Source organism: Hetaerina americana, unplaced genomic scaffold, assembly GCF_022747635.1.
Source record: "Hetaerina americana unplaced genomic scaffold, ioHetAmer1.1.p SCAF_5, whole genome shotgun sequence".
NCBI lineage: Eukaryota > Metazoa > Arthropoda > Insecta > Odonata > Calopterygidae > Hetaerina > Hetaerina americana.
In genome coordinates, this window is record NW_027287095.1 from 70917208 (window position 1) to 70941723 (window position 24516).

Consider the following 24516-nt stretch of genomic DNA (forward strand, 5'->3'; position numbering starts at 1 on the left):
AATTCAGATCACTTATTTCCACCATGTCTAAATTCCTCTTATTAAATCCTATTTTCTTTAAAGGCTAGGTTGTGGAGTAATATAATGTCAGACTCCATTTAATAACCTTATCTCAAAATTACATCTAGTTTCCTATCCAAATCACTGCCTAAACACAAACTGTTCCAACTCCTATCATTTTATGACTTATTGATGTTGTAATTTTTGAGAATCATATTATTTATTTACCTTCTAAACATAAAGGCGCCATTTTTAATTCTGCTGGTTAAAGTGGCTAGATAGATTTGCCCCATTGACAACTAGCTCCATTGCAACATTTTTCATTTCTTATACTTTTTAACTAGAGGTTTAATAAAGGAAGTCCATTGAACAAACATTTTATTACATCCAATCATATGACAAAATGTGAAAACTTTTCACATGGCAAAATTTACAATATTCTTCTTGAACTCTTCATTTAAAAAAAATACCAGTTGACTAATAAAAGGTTTATTTTGACCTATGTTAAATTTTACAATGAGTACAATTTTTTAAAAAACTGCTATACTTATATATATATATATGGACTGCCAATCCTTAAAAATTTGTACTTTGTTTTATGGCATATATCTTTCTTGAATAATGGCATTGATGTCATCTTTATATGGTTATAAAAATGAAATGACACTTAAAAATGACTTGAGAAAGTGAAATATGTTTTAAAAAAATGCTTATCAAAAGTCAAACGGTATCATCTTGCACATTTGACTCATAACTTAATAAATGCTGGGTGAGAAATAAAAAAAATGAGCTAGTCTGATTCACTACTGACAATATCTTTAATTCTAGAGAAGCGCTTTTTGAAGTCCACAGCTGTATCCTCAGGGTCCTTCTTAAATACTGTTGGCTCATGACTGTGTTGACTTGCTCCTCTTCTTGATCGCGTTCCACCTAGGATAAAAAACTGCACTTAAATCTTGAACATTCATAGGAATAATAATGTACACGAACTATGAAAATGTATGAAGAAATATTTACCTATTTTATGAGTCCATTACAAAATATATTATATACATACTGAAAACATAAAATTCAACTGACTTTTAGTGCTCCCATATTTCTAATTATACACGTAACAAATTATACAAAGTTTATGTTCAATAATTGAGGAATAGAATATTGTAAAAATTAAAATATATTAACCCGATTCATTAATAATTGTTCAACAAAAAACGGATGATGGTTACAGAGCTTAAGGAGCAACTGTTCCAATATGGTGATTGTTGCTATTGAATGGAAAGTGCAACCAATATCACCTACTTATAATTATCCAAATAGAATATGAATGCACTGGTAATACATAAAGTAAGTAAGAGAGAATTTGAAATAAGAGAGTAATAGGGTCAGAATACTCTTAATTCCCCATTAGCATTGATGTAAATATTGAGAAGTAATAAGTAACGACTAGGTAAGGAACAAATTGAAAAGATAGAAAAGATGAAAAACAGAGACTGCAAAGGATATGATAGGTAAAAAAGAACATTACCAAAAGTATTCATACCAAGGCAAACAATTTAAGATACCAAAAGAAAAATAATATTATCATGGACATCATGAAATGGCGCATAAAGATGCATTTGCCAGTACTACCACATTTCCATCGCCATCCTAGTTTTCTTTTTCCTGCTGCTCCTATTATCAGTCTCACATTTGCAGTATAATAGACTCCCTGTATAACACTCAACAAATCACTAACTTTCTTAGGCCTATGATATTACTACTAGTAATAGTGCTTGCTTCCTATAAAGTCACATATCAATGCTACCTTGACAGTGTTATGAATTATGAATAGGAAATAATTCACATAAAAAGTAGTCAGTTGTAATTTGAAATAGCAATGGCAGTGAATTTACCAGAAAGAACTATCAGCAGAGCCAGAAGCTTTGGTAAATAGTTCTACTCTTTCAAATATAAATAAGACAGCAAGGTTTAATTTCAGCATCTACCTGTAGGAAAGGCTTGATTTAATGCCTTGAAAACACTTCTATTTCCACTGAAAGTCAGCTACATAAACCATGGGCACAGCCATTTGTCTTTTATTCTCAGAGAGAGCATTCATATTTTAAACTCAACATCATTTTTATATCTAATACCAGTCCTGATAAAAAATTGGGCTAACTCAGTACTTAAACAGAATGAGGAATCAGACTGGTACTCCTACATGGAACAGATGCTGGCTGGCAAAAACTAGCCCCAAAAAACTACAGCATGCCAATTAAATTCATGTTTTGATAGATTAGCAGAGTTAGTAGACAGGATAGAATACATATTTCAATATACTTATTAGGAAAAGCCTTAATACTGCCCCATAACGAAGAAAGTCAACAAAAGTAGGCTTCATGCTGATATGGCCACATGCTGAGATGAAAGGATAATTACGTTGGTAACAGAGTACATACTTAGTGCTTGAGAAGAAAGTTGACAAATTAAAGGAAGGCCATGAATAAACCTGGATAGATTGTGAAATATATGATATGAGAAAAGGTGGAATAAATGAAGAAATGGCCAAAGAAAGGAATGAATGTACACAGAAAATACCATAATAAAACAAGAAAATAATGTCTCCACATGGCAGATACCTCTTTACACAAACTAAGCTTAGTTTGAGAGCTTAATTCTATTCACGTGGGCTCTGTTTGGCAATTCGTTCTTTGGTAAATACTTTGATTCTTTTGGTACTCCCCAAAATATTACTATGGGAGAATGAGTGACTCTTTCCGACGAGTACGGGCATTTGCAGTTGCTTCATACCATACTCATGACATGATCTAAAAATTAAAAGACATAAGAAAGATGCACAATTTTAAGAGATAGTTTTGATGATAATGTAAAATCAGTGTTTTGGTGTGTACTTTCAGCGTAAAAATCAATTAAGATTTTAGTTATCTTAAACAGATTAGGCTTCCTAATGTTTTCAGTCCAATTTTCTCTTCTTCCATGTATCAAAGAGTTTATACGAGGTTTGTCTGGAAACTATCTAGCCATGCAATATTTTGATAAAAACAGCCTATCTAGAACAATGAGGATTTAATCCCCTTCGAGGTACCCCCCTTAGGACCTCACACACCCAGTCTCCCTTCCACTTTTCAAAACAATCAGCAAAGTCCTTTTTTGGAATGATCATCAGCTGCCTCATCGTATTCTCCCTTTTTCCATCAATCAACTGACCTCGTATGTTTCAGGTAGGCTATTTTTCTCAAAATATCGCATATATGGATCCTTTATGGACAGACCTCATACACCATATTTTCACGTACATCGTCCACTTATATACCTATTTATCATATTCTATATTTTGCTTCCCCGAGGTTAAACTTGAGCAATGTGATCATATTTAATTTTAAATTTAATTACTCTGAATCCAACTTTTCATGAAATAATAATAAAGACTCAATTTATACAATTTTCCTCAAATAATGAGTTCAGTAGTTCTCCCATTTTTCAAAGTACATGCCAGCAAATTTTCAATCATATTTCTAGAAATAAATTATCCAAGTTCCTGTCTCCCTATTATATAATAATGTGTATGTGAAAAATTGTGATATCCACAAATATTCTACAAGGCAGAATGAGCAGCTGCACGTTTTATATGTGTGTACAAAAAATGCAGGTGCTGGCCCAAATTTTATGGGCCTTCAACTTTATCATTAACTCCCAGCTGAGATTAAGGCCCATATAAGTGTGGCTGCATTTAAAGTCAATCTACTTATATATTCTATTGTTTCAGGCTTCACTTCGTGGAAGTAATTGATATCCATTGTTGAAATAGAAAGAAAGACTCGTACTTTTCCACAGATTTTATTATACGGCACGACGCGTTTCACCGACTTGCGGCATCATCAGGTACAAATTTGCAAAACAGACAGAGCAAGCATATATAACCACTCTGTCCTGAGGGTATATATGCTTGCTCTGTCTGTTTTGCAAATTTGTACCTGATGATGCCGCAAGTCGGTGAAACGCGTCGTGCCATATAATAAAATCTGTGGAAAAGTACGAGTCTTTCTTTCTATTTCAACAATGGATATCAATTACTTCCACGAAGTGAAGCCTGAAACAATAGAATATATTCGCAAAGCTAGTATGGCATTACAGGCAAAACTTTACTTAAAACTTTCGGTGAAATACAGCAGTGCATCTCTGAATATTCTCTTCAATAGCAGTTGCCTCAAAAACGGAGTGTTCCCAGCGTACGTCCAGGTTCGTGCCACTTCGTCGTCCACAACGGCCATCAGAGCGATACGCAAGGCGAAAATCCAGTGGTTAAGGGAGGAACTGAAACTGTGGTATGCAAGAAGGGATTCCTTTGCACATTATTTGTTCTGTCTGCACGTAGAACTTTGCTCTAAGTTACATTTTGCGGAATGGATTACATTTGTGGATGGTGTAAAAGAACTAGTGAGTAAAATCTCTTCTCGCAAATATGTAACCCAGGGGAAAAAACTGAGTAACCTTATTAATAGTCCACCTCAAAATTACCAGTGCACTACTAAAGAAAACAGTCCCCGCACAGTATCGAAATTTGTTCCGGCCGCAAGAGTTGTCAACCTTAGTCATCATACGTTCACTGAGGAGGAGAGTAATATCTTAAAGAAAGGGTTGAAGTTTGCTCCCTCTAAGAAAGTTTCCGAAGCCGACATTAAAAATCTAGCCGCAGATTGCGAGGTTGCCCTTCGGAACCAATCTCTGGCTACCAAACACCAAGTTGCTGAAATCATCATGTCCTCATTGAAGGAAGCAGTGCCAACAATAACCCGCTTTTCCAGCCTTCAGCAACATACGTCCACCCTCCGACGCCTGAAGAAGACTATTGGCAAGGAAGAACTCATCATCCAGAAAGCTGACAAGGGATCTAGTGTCGTAGTGTTGGATAAACGAGTGTATGTGGAAAAGTGCCTTGAGTTCATCAACAACAATCCTATTACTCCGTTATCCAAAGACCCAACCGCGAGTTTCCAAAGTGAAGTGAAACGTGCCATGTTCAAGTGTAAGTTTTTAAATGCTAGGGAAAAATTTAGTTTAATCCAAATGAACCCCTCCGCCCCCAGGTTGTACGGACTCCCCAAATTACACAAAAAAGCCATACCTCTTCGGCCTGTCATCTCAGCTGTGTCCGCCCCTTCACACCTTCTGGCACGAAAATTAGACGCTTTGCTCCGAGATCTCACAGGTTTTAAACCTAAATATGGAGTTAAAAACTCTATAGAGCTAGCCCGAAAATTGAAAGATATTGATGTCCCGGAAAAAGCGAGGCTAGTCTCCTTCGACATTAGCAATTTATTTACTTGCGTACCAATATCGGAAACTTTGCTTAGGGTGGAAGAACTACTCAAGGATTCCACCATTGCTCAAAATATCTCAGACGAATTGGTCCCCCTCATCAAAATGACAGTTAACCAGAATTATTTTAGTTTCAACCACACCCTTTACAGCCAAACGGATGGGTTAGCTATGGGTTCCCCACTGTCCCCCTTCCTAGCCGAAGTCTTCCTCAATTCTGTAGAAGAACATCTTTTTAATGCTGACAATCAGCATAACAAAAACGTGGGCTATTGGTTTCGCTACGTGGACGATATACTATGCCTATGGACCGGAACCAACCGACAGTTAGACTCCTTCCTTAATTTCCTAAACACTCTTCATCGGAATATCTCCTTCTCCATGGAAAAAGACGTCAACGGCACCATCAAGTTCCTCGACTTGACAATCACAATTAGGGATAATAGACACGAATTTGCAATTTATAGGAAACCCACATATACAGACCATATAATTTCTAATGATTCCGCACACCACTTTTCTCACAAACACGCAGCCCTCCACTCCATGATCCACCGCCTCCTACACATCCCCCTTTCCCCCAAAAACTTCAAAATTGAACTCGTGAATATCACTAATATAGCTACCAACAATGGTTTCAACCCCAAACTAGTTGACACATTACTACGGAAAAAACAAAAAGCAATGGCCATAAAAAGCATTTTCGTATCTCAGCCCGCAGTATCTAAAGATTTTAAGTCGTGCTCGATCCCGTTTCTGGGAGATCTTTCATATAGGATTTCCAACTGCCTACCCACCTCACTCAAAGCAGCCTTCTACCCACCCATAACCCTCTCCAAACTTCTAGCCAATGGAAAAGACACCCAGGATAGCCTTCTCAAATCAGGCATTTATAAACTGAAATGCGAGGATTGCAACAGCGTTTATGTCGGTCAGACCGGCAGGAATATCAAGTTACAAGTCAAGGAACACGCTAGGTGTCACAAAAATCAGAATAACAACTCTCTCTTCGCCAAGCATTTACTAGAATTCAACCACAGCAGTGACTTTGTCCCAGAGATATTACACACACTCCCAAAACGATTAAAAATGGACGCTCTCGAGCAATTAGAGATTAGAAGGCACTTGGTGAACCCCAACACGACACTTTGTAATGAGCAATTATTCCCATACCCCTCCCCACTCCTCTCCGAGAAATTAGCCTGGAAATGGTCAAAACAATCCATCAACGCACCTGCGAGCCCCCACCCCCCTCAAATCCTTCCAACCCCCCCCCCACCCCCACTCTGTCCTGAGGGTATATATGCTTGCTCTGTCTGTTTTGCAAATTTGTACCTGATGATGCCGCAAGTCGGTGAAACGCGTCGTGCCGTATAATAAAATCTGTGGAAAAGTACGAGTCTTTCTTTCTATTTCAACTATGGATATCAATCTACTTAGGTTCTTAAAATTAAAAATGTTTTATTCAATTGCTGAATTTCTTGATAATGCCTGATATGTCTTGTATCCACAAATGTATTTTGTCACTTTCCCCTGACGTGTCTTATATCAAGTGTAACATTTGTAGCTACTTGATCGCTGGACAAATAAAATGTATTATTATTATTATATAACCATGACTCTAAATTATCATTTTTTATGGAACCATTAGTGGTTGCTTAATTTAGGTTTCACTGTGCCAGGAAAATAATTCTCAATGTATTTATTGGTTGATTATGATATCTTAGGAGACATCCAGAACGAATGAAGCAGAAAAAAATTGAATTACTCACCGCCAATAATATTTCCCAGATCTAGTTCAGCTATTTCACGCTGAGTTTCAAGCTTTGCCTTTAGCTTTTTGCATTTCTCAATTGTTGGTCGGCCTGTCGATAAATATGAAAACAATGATGGATCAATAAAATGATGACATGACAAAAATTAAACTATTAAAATAGTAAAAACTGTCTTGAATAGTGTCACTGGTCAATGTGACTGACTGCATTTTATTTTTAAAGCCTTCTTTTAGCCCAAATGTTTGAAATCATCTGAAAATGAAATACAATTAGTACATGTACATGTAATTGACATGCATATAATTAAAAAATATGAGGCATATGTATCTACAAAGATATCAGAATCCAATCATAGGATACTGGTAACACATAATGAAACAACTTTCTGCATTCAAAAAGCATAGAATACCAAGGTTTTTCTATTGATCATAAATTCTAATGCTTTAATGAGCAAGAATAAATGAGAAAAAAATACTACCTCTGACCTATTTCATATTGTCAACTCCTGGACCTGGACATATATTAGAGCACATGAGTCCAAATGATAATTCACAAAATGAACAGCAGCCCTTGAAAAGTATCTTAATTTGTTGAGTACCTCCACACAATAAACTAATTAAATTTAATATACATTTGAACCCTATATTAGTTTTGCTGAGTTTGTGAGAGAGACAAATTATCCTCTCAGTAATCAAAGAGCCACAAGGTATTTGAACCTGAGATACAACATTAGCTTCATGGTTTCCAGCATATTCTTTGTGATGCAATCAAAATACATACAAATATGCTGTACAGTATTCTTATGTAGTTATCATTATTGTGTCATTCAGATTCATTGAGAGCTTTCTTTCCACAAAAAATGTTCAAATGCAAGTAATCATAAAATATTCAAGATAAGTTAAGAGTTTATCTCTTTGCAATTAAAGAACCATCGTTTATTTGATCCTGAGATATATTGCAGTTTCTTGTTTTCCTCACCTTTGGTAAAAAAAATTGAAACTAAGCTTAAGTTTGACCTGGGAATTGAAATTTAATTGGTGTCTTATATGTAATGCGAAACAATACAACAATTTCAGAGCATAAAAATCATTTGCCTTGATCGGGATCCCAGTCAAAGCAATTTATTTTTACACTGAAATGGTAACAATGTACAGCACACTTAGCGGATGATTCCATTTGAAGTTACTCTCAAGGCTTATACCGCAGTTTCTTAGAATTTACCTAATGCAATCTTCAATTCCACAACAGTAAAGATGACTCAAGAGACTGACCAAGATGCAGATTTAGATTATAATAGTGAACACCAAATGGCATGTTTTCAGAAAGACAAGACCTTTTTTTTATTTGATGATATTCTCATGAATCACGTACCATAACTTCAACATTAATTCAGTTATTTAAAAGTGAATATTAGTAGAAACACTGCAAAAAAATAATGAAACCTAATTCTCAACTCAGCCAGACTTATGTTTTGATAACACAGAAAAATAGACACATGCACCAAATAGAATAGCATTGGTATCCTGCAGAAAAAAGAATATTAAATACCTTACAGCTACAGGACAATTTATCTTTCACGTCATGAAAACGTATGAGAGGTTACAAATTTTTTTAAATGGCTTTTGCTTTTAAAGTTTAATTACAATAAGAAATGAACATGGGAAGAGTTGAATATTGCACTAATTTTTCATGATTTTAACCCCAAAGTTGTCTAGTTGAGTGTCTAGTTCCTTGCATGTTAATTAGCCTAGGGACATCTGGAGTCTGTTTCTCAAAACTAGAAGTCAATTAAAATTTCTTGTAGCTTGCTCATGCATCAACTTCTACTGATATCAATGTTTAATGGTACTGATTATATCTACTTTTCTCAGTGAATCTAAATGAGGATGTTTAAGTTTTTTTAATTACTGTTTTTAGGAGATAATTTGTACTCGGAAGGTACAAAAGAACAGATAGTGTCACGGATATGTTAAATGTACTGAAATGGGAGAGTTTGAAAAATAGAAGAAAAAGGAGTAGGTTAGGCGCGATGTATAGAATTGTTAAAAAGGACGAAGCGTGGGAAGATTTATGGCAAGGGATAGAAAAGCCTAACTTTAAGGGAAAAAACGACCATAGCCACAAAATAAAAATAAGGACTCAAAAAACCAATAAGAAAAAATACTCTTTTTTAAATAGAACTATTATTGATTGGAACCAGCTACCTGGAGGTTTGTTTGAGCCCTTTCCATCCAATTTTAGAAGTTTTAAGTTGAAATGTAAAGTAGCCACTGGGTAATACACTTCATTGTAGTTTTGAAAATATTGTTTGTATGTGATGTGGACGGCATTTTGTATGTGATGTGGAAGTTTTGTTTGTATGTGATGGGGAAGTGTCATTTTATGTAAAAATATTTTGTCTCTTATCTGTTTTTATGTGTTCGTATGTAATTTTCGTTGTTAGTAGTTATCTTTGACCTAACCTGACCGTTGCCACCAGGAAATTTGTCTAATTGCAACATAACTGTGTAAATAAATAAATAAATTTGTCTTTCGTATTGAGGAACAAGCCTCAGGTGGAAGCTTATCACTGGATAGCTAGGAGCAATAAACTCCTTTATGTCCAGGATTAAGTGAATAAGATTTGTATTGACCTTTGTCAACTCTTATACATGTACTACCATAGTTACCATTGAGTCCCTTCTCTTCCAATAGATCTTGCATTTTCTTCACTTTCTGAGTGACAGACTTACAGCCCAGCCAAAAATTGTTGTAGTTATTTATTCTAATACCAGCCAATAGCAGAAATTTCTTCATCCTATTAATCTTATTCTCTCCTGGACTTGTCTATTTTATAAGCAAAGTAAAAGAGGCAATGTTAGCATAGGTTTTTACTGTTTGGCAACATTATTTGTAATCAGTGACAATGACAGAATTTTTTATAACATATTTGATAATTTTTTTTACTTTTTTCATCTTGGGATCAGCTGTTGCATCCTTTGACCTCGATCCACTGTCATCATCATCATCATCATCATCATCACTCCCTGAAGATGAACTGCTACTTCCCTTCTTATCAGGCTTTTTACTTATGCTTTTAGAATTTTTGTCAGCGTTGGCAGAAGTTTTATTACCTTTATCACCCTTTCAAAGACATTATTATACATTTTTATATAATTTCTTATCATAATATGAATACACAAAAATGCACACACTGGTAAAAACTTACCACTTTGTTTTTTTTCCCATCTGACCTTTTCTTCCTTTCATCAAAGTTACCACTCTCATCTTCATCACTGGTCACTTGCTCAGACTTAACCTTCCTTTCTGAATGTGAACTTGATTTCTTCTTTTTGTTTGAGCTCAGGGATGAATCTTTGGAATTTCCACTCGCAACAGACTTATTGGATTTCTCATCCTTTCAGAAATATAATTGGAAAATTTATTGGCAGGTTTGATAACACAAGACAATTACATTAAAGACAAAAGTGAAGCTTACCTTTCTATTTTTCAATTGCTTTGACTTTTTCCTTCCCTCTTCAGAACTATTACTCTCATTATCTCTGTCATCTACCTCATCATCACTTCCTGATGAAGATATGGTTTCTTTTTTCACTGGCTTCTTATTTATATCTTGAGTACTTGTTTTAACATTAGCTGCTTTTGTTTGTCCAGTCTTCTACAAAAAAAATTATCAAACTGATAACATCCATTCGATCCTTGGCCCACCAAGTATCATGGCAATTACCAATTGCCAAAAGCATATGACACCCTTACCACAGCAGTAAACATTTGGCTGAAGCCATTTTATTAGTTATCAGCATGAGCATAGAAACTCAGCAGCAGATGACATAAACAATGAGTTTATGGAAAGGTAGAACATAATTTTACAACTATGGTGTGTGCATATTGGCTATAATTTAATGCACAATTTTTGAGCATAGGGGAAATCTGTACTTTAAACTAAATAATCCTATCCTGCAAAGGAGTCTCTGTGAATGCCCAAAAAACCATGCCAGAACATGGAATCCTTTTACTATAGCTGATTGGAAACCAGTAATGAATAAGTGGAAACATGTTACATACATAGAAATATATGATGCAATAATTTCAAACAGGTAAAAGGAGTTCCCCCCAGAGACTATGATTTAAATAACCTAAGCATTTAGTGGGACATAATATTACTCCTTATGGTACAAGATGATGAAAACTTAAAAAATAATGTGAAATTTTGGCAACTGTCACCATTAGACAGCACATGACCTCTAACCACCTTTAATCACTGTGATAACCCAACATATTAACAGTAATAAAAAAAGGTAGTTATGTCCCCACACCCTGTATAATCATTCTTCCCACACTCTGCGTTACTTTCTAAAACCCTGTGAAGATTTCCCCAACATCACACACATTGTCTGCCATGCAATTGTTAATTTAAATTGTCATTTAACTGCCAATAAGTACCAAGGGATCTAGTTTGTGCTCAAGTATTCTGCTGTTATGTAAATCAGTCCTAGATAACCAGATGATGAAGAGACCATCTTTGTGTAATCTAATTCAAGCAGGACAGGTAAAAACACTCAAGGTGGTACGTACTGAAAACCTCTGCAAATGGAAAAATGATCATATCTTTCTAAAGTGTCTCAAGTTACTCTTAATGCATTCGCTGATTTTCACAGCCCTTAAAATATGCTGTGTTTAATTACTTAACAATACATCCCCTATCTTAAACTCTTGATTTCCCATTTGTTATAATAACTACACATGCCATTATATGAACAAAAATTATGCACAAAAACATGATATACTCATGAAAATAATATTTGTAAACATACCCTGTTTCAAACCAGAGGAGGCAAAATATCAATTTCCTATTTATGCAGTATTAATACAAACATTCAACGTGAGAGTTTAGTTTAATGAATAATAGTCAAAAAATGATATAGGTACACTAAATGTGCATGCAAATATTTATTACAGAATAATTCCTCAGACCTAAATAGCTGACCATAGTTTACACATCAAAATGGTAGCCACTGGGACCATTGGGTTAAAAACCCTTACTCTACATGCAAGGAAACTTTACCAGTAAATTATATAGCCTACCATTTTACTTTTTGGTTTACTCTTTTTCCCATCAGAATCACTATCTGATCCGCTCTCATTGCTGCTTTCTTCAGATTTAACATCACTTTCTGATAAACTCATACTTTCCTTTTTAATAATATCCTTCTTTTCTTTGAGGTTTTTGTGAGAATTTGATGGAGCTTTTTTGGAACTGCTACCCTGCAAGAAACAATAAATTCCAATACAAGGCGCTCATATTTTTTGCAATTGCAATACAATTCAATTTTTAAGGTCACCCATTTTTTTCAGGACTAGGAGTACATAGAAATACATGATTAAGCTAAAAATATGTGGGCACTTTTCATGAACGTAAAGATAAATGGATGAACTGAACATTTCACAGAGATGGCATAGCTGCCGTTACAGTGTGACATGTTTTTAATACTTAAAATAGCATCGTTAGGATTCAAGAGCAGTATGTCAACATTCTGGTGTACATTGGCTGGCAGAAAAGAGTTATGAGGCTTTGAATATACCTTGCATTAGTATTAGTTATTAGACTATAGTTTTGCATTAGAAATACGTTAACTACGACTAACACATTGCTTCAACACATCTGAAGAAAGAGGCACACTTGGAAAATACTGGGAGGTTTAGAGAGATTTCAAACAGCTGGTATGAAAAGGAAGTAGTATCTGGTGGAAATTGATGACACTGAGTAAGGATAAGGGGATGAGTAAAATAGAAGAAATGGAAATCTCAAAAAGGAATGAAGAAAGCAGCAAATAAAACAATAGCAACATATAAATGGGAACAAGTTAATAGTAAGTCGTGGATTACAGAAGATAAGATTAGGAAGATGCATTAAGAAGAAAATGGAAGAATGTAAAGATAGAATATAGGAGAAGAAAGAACAAAGACCTACACAATCAACGAGAGGCAAGTAAATAACAGTGGGAAAGAAACAGGGCGGAAAGAGGAGTCCAAGGACATGGAAAATGTAAAAAGACAGCAAAATCGGCTAGCTGTATAGAAAGGTGAAAGAAATGTCAGGAGGTATGAATGAAAATCCTATTTACACTACCACATATGCCATGGGCAAATTATTAATGAAGAATAGGTTCTGACAAAATGGATAGATTTTACAGAGGAACTATACGACAAAGATAATAGGCCAGAGAGTATTGACATAGAAAGGGAAATTGAAATTTATAGGGACCTAGGGACTAGGAATCTTTGCCTATAGATTGAGAAAAACACGTTAAAGGGAATGAAATAAAAGAAGACTGGTATTAAATAGCATCCCTACAGAACGTATTATTTAACACAAATCTTTACATCAAATTATTCATTAATATGGCATTTATTATAGTCAGCACACACATTCATCAACAATGCATGATTCAACATTTGGTCATCAAATTTTGCAAAAGATATGAGTAGTTCAGAAGACTGAAGCAATGCATTCCTTATCACTCTCCCGGAGTGCAAAAGTTTGGAGGCTTGGAAATGCATGGCACATAACAGGTAAGATTGTTCTAAATTCCAGGGCATAGCCTCAAGAAATTCGCCCAGCATTCAAAATAATCTGCTGATCTGGCAAAGAAGAAGGGATTGAGGGAAGAATGAGCGGGTCAACAGTGCTGAAGAGAGATGAACTTGAAAACCACTAGTTCAGTGACCTCAAGGAATATGCTGCATGGCAATGCAGCACTTTCAAAGAGTACAAATCTTTTGCCTAGACTGGGATTCAAACCCGGAACTCTCGATGTCCGGCTGAGTGTTTTAGCCAGTTAATCTATCAAGGCATCCTCTTCCACTGACAAGGAGAATGATTTTTACATTCTGAAATTGTTGCATTGTAACATATATTAACGGATGACTCATTCAAAAATTACTGTTGTGGCATCTCCCATAGATTCTTGGAATGCTGCATGGTTTTTAAATTATTTTTATACATGGATACAAATGTATGTTGCATTACATGAATGAAAAATTCCAACTTGTTGCCATCTAATCGCAGGGTGGTACAATGCGTCTGCATGTGGTAGGACAAATGAGCCACCAACAAGGACAGGACTCCCTTCATCTGAGGCACAAGCATCGGGAGTTCATCTTGTAAAGCTTGAGCAACTTCATGCAATCGTGCAAGACTGTGAGAGTGATGTCTATTTTTTGGGATGTCACAGAGAAAATATAATCAGCACCAACATAAGCAGATGCGTAGATATACATAACCTTTACATGTTTATAGAATGAGTACAATGGGATGGAAATACATACCAAAACAATAGCATCTAGACCCAACTACTACCATGCAACTTAATGAATGACCCTCTTTCTTGCACACAAAAAAAGAATCAGGGCTTTTCTTAAAGACAATTCCTTTTCACATACCGACAATTAGGTAAATTACAGCATTGTGCACCTCTGCCAGTACCTAGGCAATACGAAGTACCTTCATAGATGAACTTGCCTATTTTCTTAGGCTAACAAGATGCTGCAAATGACCACCAATGACTCAGTAGAGTTTTTCCAGCATGACTGAATCAATACAGAATCTCTCTTAATGGGATTCCATTATATGAAACTTAAATAAAATTTTTGAGCATACCTGCATCTCATTACCTAGCTCACGCTACCTTTTTCACTGTATCTAGTGTGAAGAATTTTGCAATTGATATTTTGATGCACCCATAATTGAGGCAACACAACTAGTCTTCATCATAGGTCATAATCCTAAAATTGATTTGATGCAGCCATCCACTCTACTCTTCATGCTTCTTCCCTTTGACAACAGTGAGCCCCTGTTCCAATGTTTCACGCAGGGTCTTCCCTTGGCAGTTATTTTCTGAATCATCTATAATATTAAGCTTCTAAAAACCTATACAGGGGTAAGAATTGTCTTTTTGGGAGAATGTTTAAATAATGATTAAGAGAATGTTTCTTTGAAAATGCATGCAGTAGAAAACAATTGGTAACCTATTTCAGGTAGAGCCTGGTTAAGAGAAATACCAGTTGACTGGAATAGGGTACAAATGCCAAAATAGGCAAAGAAAGTTGAAAAGTGTTGGCATTGGCTTCCATGATGAGTTGCTGCAAGGCTTTCAATGTGCCACTGCATTGGTTGCCTTCAGATGACGACAGTTTTGTCAGCCCCAGAGGACATCTTTATGTCGATGCATTAGTAATCACCTGAAGACAACCAATACTGCCGTACACCGAAAGTCTTCCACTGATTCAAAGTCGAAATGGCTGAAAATGAATATGCATCCTTTTTTAAAAAACATGAAGGGTCGTTCACTAATAAACCAAGAGTTCAGAAAGGAAACAAAGGGAAACACAGGGTAAAAGACGATGCTAAACCAAGAGCAATGAAATATAGGTATCTACTATTTGCTTACAAACCCAATTATAGAATTAGAAATAGATTTGATGGTAAAACAAAAGATTTTAATTAAATTCGACTACCCCCATAGTCCAAACACCTAAAGGAACTGATAGAGTTGGAGTATGTGGAGATTTTAAAGTAACAGTAAACACAAATTTAGTGATTCCTCAATATCTATAGGGGATCGAGATGGTGCGGGGGCTAATGTACTGGCTTCCCACCCAGAGGGCCTGGGTTCAAATCCTGGCGGTGTTGAATATTTTTTAGAGGTATCTCGATCCCTACTTGAGGTGCTTTGTGGAGGGCACTTTAAGTGAGTACGTCGTCCGACGGAGGGGACGTTAAGCTGTGGACCCCTTGGTGGCTTTCGTAAAGAGTAGGCTAATGCCGATGCCAGGTTTCTCTCCACCCTTCATCCTATCCTGTCCATCCCCTATTACGCAAATGTCCTCAGCTGTCGGTTGCCTCCCCTAAATCCCTAAATACTACTACTCAATATCTTTCACCTTGAATAAAGGACCTTTTTGCTCGACCCAGGTTTCACATCACTTCGTGTCATTTTTAGGTGAAAATTACATGCATGTTGGTAAATATACATTCTTGTTGATGAGAAGAGGAGGGGAGGTTTGAGGAAAAGAGGGTTTTTTGGAGGGTGAGAAGTGGAGACATTGGCTAAGTAAGTGAAAGAGCCAAAAGGGTGGTTCACAGGAGCCGAGTGAGGGAAAAGTAAAGCACTGCATACGATTATCTACATTGTGGCAATGCATGATCACTGAAACCTCGCGCCACCTCACAAAACCGCCACTATATCACCACCTGTCTTGACACAATGTTGATGGTCGAGTGATCTAAGAGTATGATTAAATTGTAGCTTGCGACATAAGATAACTGATGATGCTGCTCATGGGCCAAAACCACGACAAACATTCATGCACAGCTCACGCATTCAGTGAAAATGAAACACTATTAACACTTGCTCTTCCTTCAATCCTTGCTTTCACAGCGGGAGGGTGGTCTTTGCAGGTCCAAGGGCTGGGATGAGAGGTAGGAATGGGGAAGAAGAGGGGGACTTGGAATCTTCAATTATCTACACTGGAACCAGTAGGTTCCTCCTTCCCCATACCCACCTCTCACCCCAGCTCTTGGAACCACAAAGACCAACCACCCGCTGAGAAAGCAAGGATTGAAGGAAGAACGAGTGTAAAGTGTTTATGTATAATATTCAGTTGTGGCAGCACTGAACAGAGAAAAAGTCAACAATGAATGTATGTAAGCCAGACATAATGGCCGAATGTAATAACTCCTTTTAGTGACAATAAAAGTACACGTGTCCAAATACAACACTCCCACTTGCTTTTCATTTAATGCTGTCTTCATCAGTCCACTGTCCCAAAATGTGGCTCATAAAATTATACTTTTCAAGAGGTTTTCATTTAAATTCTTTCTTCTCCTTAATGGACATGTTCTGTAGTAATATGGCCAGGCCATTTAATATTCATCATTCATCAAAATCAGTGGCTATGTAGCTGCAGATTTTTTCTGTCGAACTAACAAGAAAAATGGTGGAGTAGGCATCCTTGTTAGAGAATCACTAGGAACTGAAGACCTTAGCCTATCCTATAAAAGTCTGAATGCAGAGTGTGACTTCGAATGCTCTGTATGTAAGATCAACACCAACAGTGGTCCAGTGTGTATTGTTACTGTGTACAGATCGCCAACTGGCTGTTTTACTTCTTTTCTGCACAAACTTGAATGTCTGATAGATATTATTCACAAAAACTCACCTAACGTTAACCTCGCCATTACTGGTGACTTTAACTGTGACTTTTTAACTAACTCAAAGAACAAGAGTGATTTACTTAATTTATTTATGTCCTATAATCTCCAGGTGATCAATAAGGAAGCAACTCGGGTAACTAACCACTCAGCATCCCTATTGGATGTAATTGCTACCAACATCAACTGTGCCAAATCAGAAGTGATTCTGTCGGATATTTCAGACCACTACCCCATACTAACAAGCCTAGAAATAGGCCTCTCTTTTCCATGTTATACAGTTACTCGCCGCTCCTTCTCAGAGATGAATAATATTAATTTCTCACAAATGTTAGATACAGAAACCTGGGATGCAGTTTTTTCTGCAAAAACTGTAGAAACCAAGTTTGATGCATTCTACAGCAAATTTCTATTTTACTTTGATATAGCCTATCCTAATCTGCAAATTAAAGTCAAGCCAAAGCCGATGCGTAAAAAATGGATCACTGATGAAATTCGTCTGATGTCGATTCATCTTAAAGAAATGGCTGTGGTCTGTAAATCCTCGATGTGCAAGGAAACTGTAGTTCAATTTAAAATCTTGAAAAAATTATACCGCAAAATGCTTAATGATGCTAAAAAGTCGTGTAACAACTATAGACTTGATCAGGCAGAAAATAAGACTAAGGCCATATGGGAAATAATTAATGAAGCCAAGGGAGCAGGAAAACAAAGAGTCAAACTCAATATCAATGACCCCAAAGGCCATCCTATCTCCAACTACAGCATCCTAGCAAATAGTTTCAATGAATTTTTCTCCAAAACAAGTGCCCCCCTAAATCCAGCTCACCCATTGGAGCCAAGCTTTACCAGCTCTTGCAAATCCTTATTTCTTTACCCCTGCACAGACATAGAATTGAAAAATATTTTTCAGAATCTACGAAATAAATTTAGTTCAGGATTGGATGAGATTCCCAGCCCAGTTCTTAAACGCTCATTTCATCTGATCAGGACACCTCTATTACATATTATAAATGAATCCCTGCTGCAAGGAATATTCCCACCTCCTTTGAAAGTTGCAAAAGTTATCCCGCTCTATAAAAAGAAAAGTAGCCCCCACGAAATGAATTCTTATCGCCCAATATCTCTCCTAAATCAGTTTAGCAAAATATTTGAGAAAGTGTTTCTCAATCACCTCATCCCATATGTTGAATCTGAGAAGATTCTGTCAAAATTTCAGCATGGTTTTCGGCAGAATAGGTCCACCAAATCTGCTACTTATCAGGCAATTGATAATATATTGACAGCTCTTGATTGCAAGTTAGAATCTGTAGGAATGTTCTTTGATTTTTCTGACGCATTTGGCTCAGTAAATCACAATTTACTATTGCAAAAAATGCATAAATATGGCATTAGGGGCAATGCACATGACTGGTTAGTCTCATATCTTCAGGGCCGTCAGCAGCACGTGATTTTGCTCAATGATGGAAAAAAATTCATCTCTCCTGGTAAAGTTGTATGCCAAGGTGTCCCACAGGGTTCAGTTCTGGGTCCTATCCTGTTTCTCCTCTACATTAATGACTTACCTGAGAATATAAGAACCAACGAAAGGGATGATCTACTCCTATTTGCAGACGATACCAGTATCATACTCACTGCCTCTACAGTCCAAAGTTTAACAAACAATGCTAAACAAACCGTTCAACATCTGAACTCATGGTGTAGCAGGAATCAGCTGAATTTAAATGTGGAAAAGTCCCAACTACTTTACTTTGCTAATGAAAACAAAAACATGGCCACTTTTGCAATTGAATCAAGTGGAATACTAATTCCCCAAGCGCCCCATGCAAAATTCCTAGGAATAGTTCTAGACGGGCGGTTGTCCTGGTGGGAGCATATATGTCACCTGGGCAAAAAACTGAATACCATTTGCTTCCTTATTAGAAGCATCAGGTTTACCGTAACAATGGATGTCCTCATGTCAATATATTATGCAAATATCTACTCCTGTATAGTATATAGTATCCTTTTCTGGGGTTCTTCTCCGCTTGCAGACACAATATTTAAAATTCAAAAGCGAGCCGTACGGCTAATTGTCAAAGCAGAGCATAATGCTCCTTGTCGTCCATTATTCCATAAATTGAACATTCTACCTTTGCCATGTATTTATATCTATGTATTACTGGTGTACACCTTTGTAAACCTTTCAATGTATGACACAAATTGTGGTATTCACCACTGTGGGACCAGGTCTAAAAATGATCTGCACCGAACTTACGTAAGAACTAGAACCACCGCACTAGGCCCTAAATCTATGGGTCTCCTTATGTTTAATAAGCTAAACGAGGACCTGAAATCCAGCACAAACATTTATCTATTTAAAAGAAAATTGAGAGCTTTTCTTCAAAGGAATTTGTTCTATTCTATTAGGAATTTCATGGAACATGAAACTTAGAATAGGCATATGTATTTACATTGTGTATTATTGTATATATTGACGTGTCCTATACTATGTGTACAATTTTTTTTGTATGATGCAGTCTCTGGACAAATAAAAATTATTATTATTATTATTATTATCATTCTCCAGCAATATCTCAGGGTCATTGTTTATTTTTTACTAATTAATGCTAATGTTGTTTCCTATATACATTAACTTTATAAAATGTTAATGTACTTCTAACATTCATGTGGAATGAAAAAATCTTACTAAAAAGGAATTTGTTCCGATAATGCTGAAGTGACAACAAAAGACATTGTTAAATGCAGCAATTTTACCATAAAATGTCTAAAACATAATGCTATTATGCAAAGAATGGTAACTTGCTGCCGATACTGGCCCTTTGTAATGTTCCAAAATAATGGCTCAATAAAATGCTTACCATTTTACTATTTGATTTCCTGGATTTCAATTTTTCATTTGCACTAAAATCCATATCTTCTTCACTGACTACTTCCTCTGATTCATCATCACTTTCTGATGAGCTTCCCTCGTTTTTGACTTGCTTATTTCGGCCTTTTTCAGGTTTCTTACCTGACTTAACAGGTGGACTTCGGGTTTCCTTGCCCTTAATAAATCATTAAAAATACAGATTCAACTATAAAATTAGTCTTAGGATATAAAATTCAGCTAAAGTTTTTGATTAACTAATCTGATGTTGATCATGATACCAAAAGAACTTACCTTTTTATTTTTTGAATTTGTGTACTTGTTTCTTTCATTTGTGTTAAAGTTGCTTTCTTTCTCCGAATCTTCATCACTTCCTGATAAAACTGAATCTGTCTTTTTTACAGATTTCTTGCCACTATTCGGAGTGCTTTCTCCAGACCCTACCTTTTTTAATTCCTTGACTTTCTAAAAATAAAAATGTTTACGCTCATTCACCAATATCAAACCCGAAGACAGTTTGCACATTTCAATAAGGTGAACCATCAATTATTGCGTTTAACATCTCTTACCTTTTCCTTGTTTTCATTAGAACTGCTATCTGCAGCTTCACTATTGTCATCTTCCTCCGATTTGTCATCACACCCAGATGAATTTGATTCAGTGTTTTTCTCAGATTTCATGTTGGTACTTTTCTTTGAATTAACTGCCTTTTTACTGGATTTTTCATCCTTTTTAAAAAAATAATTCCAACCAATGAATGTTGATTCAACTCTACATTATGCGCAAATATTTCAAACTTCCATCGCATAACTTACAGTTATTTTTGATTCTTTTGACTTTTTCTTTGGGCTGTCGGAACATTCACTTTTATCAACATCACCCTCACTTTCAGTTTTGTCATCTATTTCTGAAGATGTATCCGCATGTTTATTTTTCATTGATGCCTCACTCTTAACTCCAGTTTTGGGCATTTTAGCAGGTACTTTCTTTTCTTTAAGGGCCTGAAACAAGTAAAAAATTCATAAAATGTTAGAGGATAGTCAACCAGACACAATTATTGATTTTTTTGATGCTCTAAGGTGAATACCAATATATGATTAGGGTCTGAAGTTACCTTATTTTTTTTGGTCTTGGTCTTCTCATCTGTGCTATTACTTTCATTCAGACTCTCATCACTTTCTGATGACTCTGAGACCTTCTTGCCCCCTAACTTCTTTCCTTTCTTTTGTGAGCTTCTATCCATTGAATCCTAGGGAGATTTACCAAACCAATATTCACAAGGGCATCAGGTTTTTGAAAATTCATATTTTCAGCAAAAATTAAACACTAATATTTCCACTTCAAGTTTTGAATAACAGTTATAAATACACAGAGCATAATATTATTTAAGTTGATTACTGAAATTTTAATTCCTGATTTAACAGATACTGCCTCCTCCACATCCTTAAAACCAATGCAAACAACAGATCCAGTTTAAACTTCAGTGTTCAGCACAACAAATTATATCCAATAAATAAATAATAGCACTGAGTATACAGGCATTCTATTATCAGTCATCCTGCCCTGGCAACAATGAAAGTGTCATGTGAAACATGTCATGAAAAGGACATTGATAAAATCTCTGAAAAACAATGCTTATATAATTGCCATAACTTATTTTAACGAATTTTGATAATGTTCATATTGACGGAAGTTGATAATTTGATTCATATTCCATTTCTTCTGATAATTGTTCTTATGCTAACAATAAATATGGAGCATAAAGCCTCGTGGGTAATGGGTAGCTTCTGGGCAGAGGGTCCTGTGTTCAAATCCCCAGTGATGGGATAACTTATCTAAAAATCTAAGCTGCATAGTTATCTGGATACCAGAACTTGCTAGGAAAGCCACCAATAGAAAAGACACTGAACTCATGAATTTCATATGCCATATTAATTAGATTAAGGTGATTTTATCAAAAGCATACATAGGAATAATTTCTATGCTAATACTATTAGCTTGAAATCGTGAGGCATATGATGATTTGATTTAGCTTGTTAGGATTGATTGAACTTGCCATTATTTGAGCATCTTTGGCTATTTAAGGTGGGAGATAAATTTTTCCCTGGGATATACCAGGAAAAAAGACAATCTGAGTCTTTCTTGCAGCTCTGATAGGAATCACCCACAGAAGATTCCATGAGGCCTAGGAATTCTTAGATAATGCCAATATGTGTGACAGAGTAGCCGTTATAGCCCTTATGCTTTTCAGAAAGAGAACTAATAATACAAAGATACAAATATCCAGACACGGGTGGCCGTTGTAAAATATGAAGTACTCAATGAGGTGAACTGGGGCAGATTAATTCCAAGCTTGAAACCCCTGGAAGTTTTTATGGTAAAAAAATGTGATATAGTGACATCACTTATTGAAAATAGTGACTAAGCAGTGACATTTTCACCTCTACAAATATTTGTGGATAACTTCCATGTTGATGTTTAGGATAGGTACGAAAATTATTGCAGTTATAGCAATGCAAGGGATTTATCGCGTACATTATTCAACCACTGGCCAGAGAGCCCCACGTTTAAATTTTAGTAATCCTCATTTCAACTTCCATTTAAGCTTAAACGTACAACAGTCAAGGGGTATTAAGAAACTGATCATATGTTTTTCGGGACGTCGCCACAAACCTACTAATAAAGTATCTCACCATAATTCGGCCTTCCATTTACGATTATTTTTCAGTCAAAAATTAAGGTTTGCAATAAAAAAAGAAAACATTATCACCTTTCCAACATCAGTAGAAGCTTTTCTCTTTGATTCAGGAACCATATCCTTTCTTCGTTTATTCGAGGCCCTTTCATTTTCTGATGAGGAACTTACAGATGCTTTCGTTTTATCATATTTGCAGCTACCACCATCACTGGAGGAGTCAGTGTCTGATTGCCTCTCTTTTTTTATGGCCAACTTTGCTGGCGATTTCGTTGCCGAAGGTGAACTTCCCTCTGCTTTGGATACAATCTTTCTCAGAGGAACATCGTCATCTGAATCACTGTCACTGGATGATGCCGGAGGACTCTTAACTTTAATTAAAGTAGGTTTCTTTCTGTCTTTCACTTTAAGGCTGCCGAGGGGAATATTTTCGCGCTCCGAGTCCGAATTCGAAGATGCCTCTTTCTTAATTTGAATGCCTCCCTTTTTCTCCTTGATACGGGATTCCTCTGGTGCAGATTTCTCGGCAGGTATGTTTCCCGATTTTTCGGAAGTGTCTGAGCCAGATTCATGAGAGGAAATATCAGAGTTTTTTACAGCCACATCTTTTGCCTTCGATGGAGCACCTGCCACTTCTTCATTTTCTTCGCTTTCGTAGAGTACTTTTTCTACGTCTTCTTGCTTAACTCTTTGATTATCTTTCTGGAATTCAGAAGAAGAATCATTCTCTTCGCCGTCAGACCCACTTGAACTTCGACTAGGTTTTGCTCTTTTCCTTTCATGAACACGGGAGACTTTCAAGCGTCTTTTGTCACTCTTACTGTCTTTAAAATCTTCTTCACTACTCTTCTCAGAGGAGGCAGAGATAGATCCTCCTTCAGATTCACTTCTTGATCGTTTGTGGCTCATTGTGTTCCGTTTTCAAGTTACGCACTCAACTGCATATTCGATGCGTGATAAGGTACGATAACTAAAGTAACACTAAAGAAGTTTAAGATTTCCCGTAATCACATCCAACGAACATTAAGGATTAGAACTGGGGCTGGCAAGAGAACATACAAACAACCACACCGCGTAATAAACCATTCACAATACGTTCTTACAATATCTCACAAAACCGAACAAATTACTCGGCATCTTGGCGCGAATTCGCCCTGTAAGATGCAATGTATTTTGGAAAGGGGCGCCACTTGCTATTCAACTAATGCGCACTTCGGTTCACAGAGAATTGTATCGTTTTTGAGAAAATACATTCCGCGAACATAATCTATGATCTGTTTTAATGCAGGTATTTTATGGATTGTATTCGATTAATTACGTTGTTCATAATGTTACTCAACTAAATTCCCGTGGTAATGTTTAAAAGAGGAACGTCCATAACGAACAAACTGACAGCTTGTCTCGCGGGACGATAATAATAATGATTTCCTTCTTTATAACGTTTTAAATCAATTCACGTGAATCAAAAGAAGCCATTCTTAAGTTTAAAAATTTTAACTTAGGCTCGAGGAGAGAAATCGTTCGGTAATCTCCGAAAGTGAATGTATAGCTTTAGCTATTCAAATTTTTACCTTTACAATTATTATTCACCTTTCAAAAATTCACTCATCGTAATTCTGCTTCCGGAGACTTCAGCTTGTTCCAA

General features: G+C 36.2%; 1 protein-coding gene across 3 annotated transcripts; it reads right to left on the reverse strand.

Annotated features, from left to right (window-relative positions):
* Positions 1 to 441: 441 nt before the first annotated feature.
* LOC139694202 (uncharacterized) lies at positions 442 to 24506 on the reverse strand. 3 transcript variants are annotated; one of them, XM_071592640.1, is made up of 13 exons: positions 22947 to 24017; positions 21291 to 21425; positions 20992 to 21177; positions 20746 to 20904; positions 20471 to 20641; positions 20169 to 20354; positions 12180 to 12359; positions 10573 to 10749; positions 10303 to 10491; positions 10041 to 10217; positions 9764 to 9920; positions 7092 to 7184; positions 442 to 930 (listed from the first exon to the last, which is right to left on the reverse strand). In XM_071592640.1, exons 1-13 carry the CDS (start codon positions 23778 to 23780, stop codon positions 791 to 793), a joined length of 2784 nt encoding a protein of 927 aa, XP_071448741.1. In that variant the 5' UTR covers positions 23781 to 24017; the 3' UTR covers positions 442 to 790. The 3 variants fall into 3 exon arrangements, with proteins under 3 accessions (XP_071448741.1, XP_071448740.1, XP_071448742.1); XM_071592639.1 differs by having other exon boundaries at positions 10573 to 10752; XM_071592641.1 differs by lacking the exon at positions 22947 to 24017 and adding an exon at positions 24462 to 24506 and having other exon boundaries at positions 444 to 930; positions 10573 to 10752.
* Between the last annotated feature and the right edge of the window lie 10 nt (positions 24507 to 24516).